Here is a 7,687-nt window from a genome sequence, read left to right on the forward strand (position 1 = left end):
TCCGGCTCGCTCACCCACCGTCCCTAGTGTGCCCGTCCCTCCCAAGACGACGCCGAAGGCGGAGACTGTCCTGGATTCTTTCGTGCTTATCCGGGCCCGTTCGCCTCTCCGCAACCGTCTTTTATGGCCTTGCGGCTATTCGGGCTCGTGCGACACCTTCCTAGACCCCGCCTCGGTCCAGGTCATATCTCCGTAGCGTTTGCTTCGGCAACATCGGCTTTTCGATCTGACCGCCTAGCGTTGGGGATCATGGCGTCGGCCGCGGATCAGCGCAACGCCAGGACTATCCACACGGCGGCTTGCCTCGTCATCGGCGATGAGGTCCTAGGGGGCAAGGTGAGGGGAACCCCTCGGCGACCTACCCGCCGTCGCATCTGGCCCGCAGGCCGTCTAGCTAACTCCTGCCTCGTTTCGACACAGACAACCGATGTGCGATCCCGCATGATCCATAGCGCTAGAATGGCGGCCTGGACGATAGACTAATCCGCGAACATCGCAGACAAACTCGGCCTACATGGCCAAGTGGTGTTTTTCTCTAGGTATAGTAAGGTCCCGCCGGCGCACTCGTAATCTTGCGCCCGGAACGGCAGGATTGGTCCGAGACGGGGCTGACAAGCGTTGCAGAACTTGAGGAAAGTCGAGGTTATCGAAGATGACGAGGATGAGATCATAGAAGCCGTGCGGAGGATGAGTGAGCGTTACGACTTCGTGGTCACGAGGTAGGATTCGTCAAAAAGCCACCCCCTCCTCCGCCCCTTTCTTCATCCTGCCCCGACCCCCTCAGAAATGTGCGTGCAAGCTAATAATAGATTGCCTAGCGGTGGCATTGGACCGACGTGAGTATCGCAAAGGGGTACGGGGTGTCATTACCGGCTGACCTTCGATAGACATGACGACATCACTTATCAATCTATTGCCAAAGCGTTTGGCTTGAAGCTTCTGTTACACGACGAGGCGTATGAGCGCATGAAGAAGCTGAGCAAGCCTCACAAGTCCCAGCCTAACTTCAGCTGGGACGTGGAATCCCCGGTCAAGACGGCACGGCTCCGGATGGTTCAGCTTCCCATCGACGAATCGCGCGATCTAGCGAAACAAGCCTTGTTCGCCCGCGACGACCTCTGGGTCCCGATTTCGGTCGTCAACGGGAACGTCCATATCCTGCCGGGCGTCCCGAGATTGTGTAAGCCGCTGAGTCACCGAGCCGGATAGAAGACCGACGAGGCTGACTAAAACTAGTCGAAACCCTCCTGGAAAGCCTCAGGCCACACATAATCGGCAGGCTAGCGGATCCGGAGGGCAGAGGAATCTGCAGAGTGATCATCTCGACGCCGATGGTCGAGAGCGCCATCGCCGGCTACCTTACGGAGTTGGCCGCCAAGGTTGCACCGAGAGGTGTCAAGGTCGGAAGCTATCCTCAGTGGGGGAAGAAGTACAACACCGTCACTCTCGTCGGGAGAGACAGCGAATACCTGGAAAGCCTCGTACCGGAGGTCATCCTAAATGTCCAGGGGAGACGTGTCCATAGGGAGGGAGAGGGCGAGACCGAAGCAGAGACCTAAGAGCTGGCTAGATCTGATCTACCCAACCGCCCTGCGCAGGCGTGAACGCGACGCCCCGACGGCTGGCAATTCAGCGATGCCCCCACGTTAACATCGTGAAAGGAGCAGGTGCCAATAGGGTCCTCCTTCGGCCATGACGCAGCCAAGTTTGGTGGGCTCCGTCCATCCCACTTGGTTCGCTTGCCCTTGGCTGGGATTCGTCGCCATGCGACCGGTTGGCGATCGGTATATTCTTATAGGTCCGCCATAATCTCATATAAGCAAGACCAACGAGTAGGTATGTGTGTGCGTATATGTGTGTTCTCTATGCGGAAGCCCACCCACGCGTGTTGTCGAACTGGCGTCGTGACAGGCAGGCGTGTATTGTAGGTACCTATTTTGCACGCATGATCTTCCCCCGTCTTCCCCTGCCAGAGTAATCGACCCACGCTACGCGCTTCCGGCGTTGGCAAATCTCCTTTTCAGGGGCGGATTATCGCCCACATACAAAAGCGTCGCGCGGGGTCGGAGACAGCCCTGGTTCGCAAACGAGATTTGTCGATGATTCTGGTTAGATCCCCTTCCTGTCTACCACCCTTGATACACGCCATATGCACGGAAGTACGGCCATAGGGGATGTGCATACATGGCTCTGGCTAGCGGACGGGGATTTTGGAGATCTGTCGAGCTTCTAGAAGAATAGGAAAAAGGGAGAAAAAACATAGTAAGGCTCTAGGATTGGGAAGACGGACCCATCGCGAGTCTAACATAATCAATAAATTACGAGGGCTCGAGATGACGAAGGTCAGACAAAAGTCGGTAGCATCGTCACGAATACGTTACCTCTGTTACCAGGTATATCGCGCGCACCCTAGTACTAAATCGCCGACTGCGATGAACGCAATGTGGTTTGGGGTAGGGGAAGAGATGAGTCTCATTTTAGCCCAGACCCGCGTCACATTCTCGTTGGTGATTGACATTTCCAGATAGCCGTGGTCCCTTTTCTCTTCTTTCTAAAGTGCAATTGGTCTTCTCTCCGGTACTTACCGAGGCTCCATGTTGGCACCATTCGAGACTTGAATATGTGTGTGGTCTCACTGAGATCATCACGCAGGTTGGGCATTCGTCGAACAAAAACCCTGTTCGGCGGATTTTTTTTTTCCTTCCTTTCTCCTCGCGGAAATGGGAGAGAAGCAGATCGCGAACTCCCCCGGTAAGGCGAGGAACAGTTGTTGATAGCTGAAAGACCCCAATGTCACCCCGGCTGTGGGAACGAAAATCCGCTTGGGGCCTAAGATGCATGTACACGCATACGTGGTATGCGATGCCTGTCAAATGCTGACCTACCTGGCTGGTGTCATCTTGCTTGTGTTGTTGAAGAATCTGATGTGTACATACAGAGTTTGCGTCGTACGTGTGTGGGAGATACACTCATATAGTCCCAGTCGGGTCATCGCCCAGGGTAGCATTGCGAGTGGGGGCGCAGACGAAGGCGGGCGGTTGACGCTGGAGGCGCGCATATGCCCATGACGCCTCCTTCGCACGAATCTGCCATGGATCGAACAGTCCCGTTGATCGAAAGAAGACCGATGTGGTGGGCGCCTTGGGAGGAGGCCATCCAATGTGGTATGTATGTACGTGTAGAGCGAACTGACGGACCCGTCCTCGGTGGCGTATGCACGTATGTATGTAGGTGCGTGGCCGCGTTGCTCCCGTCATACGTGAGGGCTTGAAGACCGCGACCTCAGGCCACACACACACACACGTCACGTACGTGTGTGCTAAACGCCGTCCAGTCAGTGGCCAAGAGCAAGAGAGGGGAAAGGCTGGCACGCACACATACGTATTGACAAGTCAGCTCGGAGGCAATCGAGGCAGACTGTCGACCTCGACGGGCAGTGTACATGGCAACGCCAATCGCAATACCTATCTATACAGAGGAAAGTCAGGAAGAAGACGGACGACATTTTGGGCGAAATGGACCACCGAAAGACGATGATGGGTTGAAGGGTTATTACGCAACCTGCCTATGAGGCACGAGGCAGGTCTACTCATATGGTAAGTTGGTAGATGTATGCACACGACTGGGCCGCATACTACGGGCAGGCAGGCTGTAGTAGGTATATGTACATGGGTACCTGCCTACCTCATCGGCCGCGCTGGAGGCTGGCGCCAATCCACCCGCGCAGGCGGCGCCACCCTGCCGAGTGGAGGGGCGAGACGATGCCTTCATGCCTTAGCGTTGCTATTATTAATAAATTCCGTCACCGTGATGTGCGCTTATATAGGGGTAAGTACAGCCAGGTATACAACGTCTCCGTCCATACACGCCCATTGAGGCTAGAGGAAGTATGCAATTGGTTGACGCCTCTCCTCTCTCGCCTTGATTAAGTATAGACATAGGTGTAGGTATATATCCGAATATGGGACGTCAGTAAGGTTACCGGGCTGTTGGTCGAAATGAAGCAGAAAACCGAATAGGCGCCTATAGACGAACAGAGGGCGCACAGGTCTAAACACCCACTCTTCAGGCCTATGTATATTCCCTAAGTTGGTAGACATGTGATATAGCAGATAGGTAGGTAGAGTTCGAGCCGCACTCTCAACCCCTACTATATGTACGGTATACAAGGTGTCCTGGAGTAACATACCAAGGTATGTTAGCACCTGGATGGTTACTTGTCGGTTGGCAGCACCGTCCCTCCCTGTCAAGCTTGGTTCTATAAGTGAGGTACCCTATCCCCCCCCTTAAGCTACCCAAGGTATGTGAGCACCTCCAGCTTCCGCTCGCCAACTCGCATGGGTATGCCCCTACATCGATATAGGGCACAGACATATATGTACCTAATCCAGCAGCACGTCAACCTTATATTACCATGGACAGCAGGTACCCGAGGCAAATCGTTAGGCGGGCAACTTTTGGTGTACATTTCTGGATAGCACGTAGCATCGGACTGCGTCTATCTACAAGCGTCAAGCAGACACACACACGTATACGTTCACGTGCCCGGCATATGGGCACCTACTTATGTCTGACTCGGTAACCACATCGGGGCGGGTTGCGCGCCTTATTCGGGCACCTAAGATAGATTAGATAGATAGGTAGATAGGTAGGTAGGTAGGTAGAGGTAGGTAGGTAGGTAGAGGTAGGTAGGTAGGTAGGTAGAGGTAGGTAGGTACCTAAGGTAGGCGAGGTACCTGCATCCCAGCATCTAGCCTAATCCTATCCGTCCTTATCTCGACTAAGGGACGCGCCTATTGCGTCCTTCCACACATGCCTCGGTACCTGGACGTCGCGTGCGTAGTAGGTAGAGTAGATACACGCCCAACTTGCCTCTCTGTACGGGCTTTGGATGGGGGTTACAGAAGTAAGGTAGGCATGGGTATAGCATCAATGCAGCCAGCATATAACTATATAGGCCTATGCCTATAGTGGAGATACCGAAGATGGGAGTTCTAGACATGCAGATAAAGTGTCACCTATATAACCCGGGAACAGACAGAAAGGTATTAGGCTCGGGGTGGATCACACCTCAGATATACCGAGAGCCACGCAGCGAGTGTAAATAAATGTACGTACCTGCCTTAGGTGCTCCAAGTACCTAGGTGGGTCGTTTTCCAGAACTTCCACCAAGTTGATCCTGGAAGCCACTGGGAACCACTGGGAGGCTAATGAGGTAATTACCCTCCACTAAACTAGCGCCTGCGCATGTACCTGTACGGGTACTTCCTACTCGAGGCAGGTCCGCCGATGCCCTAGGCACCTAATTAAGAGGTATACATATATATAATATAATATACCTATCTTCTTCCATAGCGACCGACCGAGGTAGGTCGATGCATCGAACCAGCTAAGTCGCGGGCAACCCCGTCTTCTTATCCCGCTTGGAGGATGCCCATTCCAGCCTAGAGGCGAGTAGGCCCATCCCTATCTGTGTGAATTCGGAGATGCAACCCAGGACCTGCTAGGCCGACGCACCCGCCAATTGGGTGATGCTGTGGTCCGTGCTTGTTAATAGACGCGGCGGAGTCGTATGAGGACTTTAACAGAGTCCCGTTCCCCGAATGTCATAGCCAATTAACGAGGAGTCTATAGATTAGCCTAACTAGTCCCCTAAACCTTACCCTAAAGCGGGTCGTAGCTTCTTAAAGATTCTATTAGCTCCTTTTAAAATAACTAACCCCATTAACTAGTTAGGGGTAAAATCCTTTTAATTAATCCCTACTTAATACCCTTTTCCCTTACTATCCTTTTTTTTTCTCCCTTCCTTCCTTTTATAATAACTAACTTACTACCGCTACTACCTTCTTATTACTATCCTCTTATTACTACCCCCCTACTACCACCTAACCAATTAATATTCCTATTAATTAATTCGCGTTTCTAATAATATAGTAAAGCTATATAACTTTCGTTTATTAGTAAGATTCGATTCTTAATAAGTATATATTTAATTACGAATTAATTATTACTAACGTAGCTTTAAGAGGCGTACTAATAATATACTTCGTTTACGACGCGCCTTAAAGGTATATTAGAATTCGAACTAAACGAGGTAAATATTATCCCGAAATTAATTAGTAATTAACTATTAATCGATTAAGCCGGCCTTCCGATTATCGTACCTAACGAGTTCTTTTATCGCGCTCGTATCGACGGTAATATATATGGAAATATAGTATGTATTAATATTTATAAGATATTAATTAATTACTAATTAATTAAACCCGTTAATTTTCGACCTCTAACCTACGATAGTACTTAAAACGTATTTATAAGTACTAAATTAAGAATTATATATCTAGAGTAATAAATAATATATAGCATTAGCGAGCTATAGGTAAGTTATTATTTTTAATTTATTTTTTAAATAATTATTAATTAATTAATATTCTATTAACGATTAATAGAATGAATAATAGCTAACGAGGCTTCCGCGTAAGTTAGAAACGAAGCGAAGTAAGTATATTTTCCATATAATTTATTTCTTAATTAATTATTAATTAATTAATATTTCGTCGACTTCTAATACTCCCCGTAAGCCCGTTACGAAGCCTATCGTAGGGTCTAGCCGCTTTATTACCGTTACTTTATTAATAATTCCACGCAAGAGAATAAGTATTAATTAAATTCGAATTAATTAAGAACTAATTATTTACTATTTAGAACGGAAATATCGATAGCCGCTAAATAAAAAAGATAGTTAATTTATATAGCAAGGCCTATAATAGTTACGTAGCAAAGGGCCGAAAGGCTAGTAGTAAGTTTACTTTAATCGAATTTTAATCGATTATTAACCGTTTATTATTAGAGTACCCTCCTTCCGTACCCGATAACGTATGCGACGTATGGCTATAATTTAAGAAGCCATTACTTATAATTATACTAGATATAAAGGGAAATAATAAGGCTTAATCGATTCGGAATCGATTAATAGTCGGTTAATAATGCGTAGATAAAGAGATACGGAGATTTCGTTAAATATATTCGATTCTTAATTAATTAAGGATCGACTCGTAATATATAACGAGGGGTTTAGATATATAATATAGGAGTTTAATCGCTTATAAATCGATTAAAACTAGTCTTATAGTTACGTATTATTAATATACCTTTACTTTTAATTCTTAATTATAACTTAAAGATTATTTTAATTTATATATTGGTTTTATATTTATCCTAAAATGGTTTAAAAGAGAAGTAATAGTTTAATTTAATAAACGGGTAATTAATTAGAGGTTAATTCTTAATTAATTCTTAAACGAATAACTATTAATCTAAGTTAAGCCTAGCTCGTCGTTTTATTAATTTAATCTCCTTTTTATCGTTTATTAAGCGTAATTAACGTATTTCTTCTTCGATTTTATCTACTACGGCTACTTATTAACGAATTTTAATACGTTTTAATTTACGTTTAAGTTTAAGATTAATAATAGTAGTTTATAAAGTTAAAGCCTAGCGATATAATTCGGTATTCCTATATAAATCGATTAGTAATCGATTACGTATCGATTAAAGAGGGGTAATATATATACCTTCGTTAACGTTTTCGTGATTTAATAATAGGTAAACCTAATCTTAATCTTATTAATCTAGTAGTTAAAAAGTACGATAGGCTTCGAGCTTTTGAAATAGTAAGGAGGAGCAG

General features: G+C 47.0%; 1 protein-coding gene across 1 annotated transcript; it reads left to right on the plus strand.

Moving 5' to 3' along the window:
- Positions 1–123: 123 nt before the first annotated feature.
- GGS23DRAFT_602179 (molybdenum cofactor synthesis domain-containing protein) lies at positions 124–1,559 on the plus strand (the record flags this gene model as incomplete). The annotated part of the gene is made up of 6 exons (XM_051519293.1): positions 124–336; positions 479–544; positions 625–719; positions 819–836; positions 888–1,180; positions 1,237–1,559. The coding sequence occupies 6 exons, from the start codon at positions 124–126 to the stop codon at positions 1,557–1,559; spliced, it is 1,008 nt and encodes a 335-aa protein (XP_051377093.1).
- Between the last annotated feature and the right edge of the window lie 6,128 nt (positions 1,560–7,687).

The sequence above is a fragment of the Durotheca rogersii genome, assembly GCF_024521655.1.
Source record: "Durotheca rogersii strain YMJ 92031201 chromosome Unknown GGS23scaffold_1, whole genome shotgun sequence".
Taxonomy (NCBI): Eukaryota; Fungi; Ascomycota; class Sordariomycetes; order Xylariales; family Xylariaceae; genus Durotheca; species Durotheca rogersii.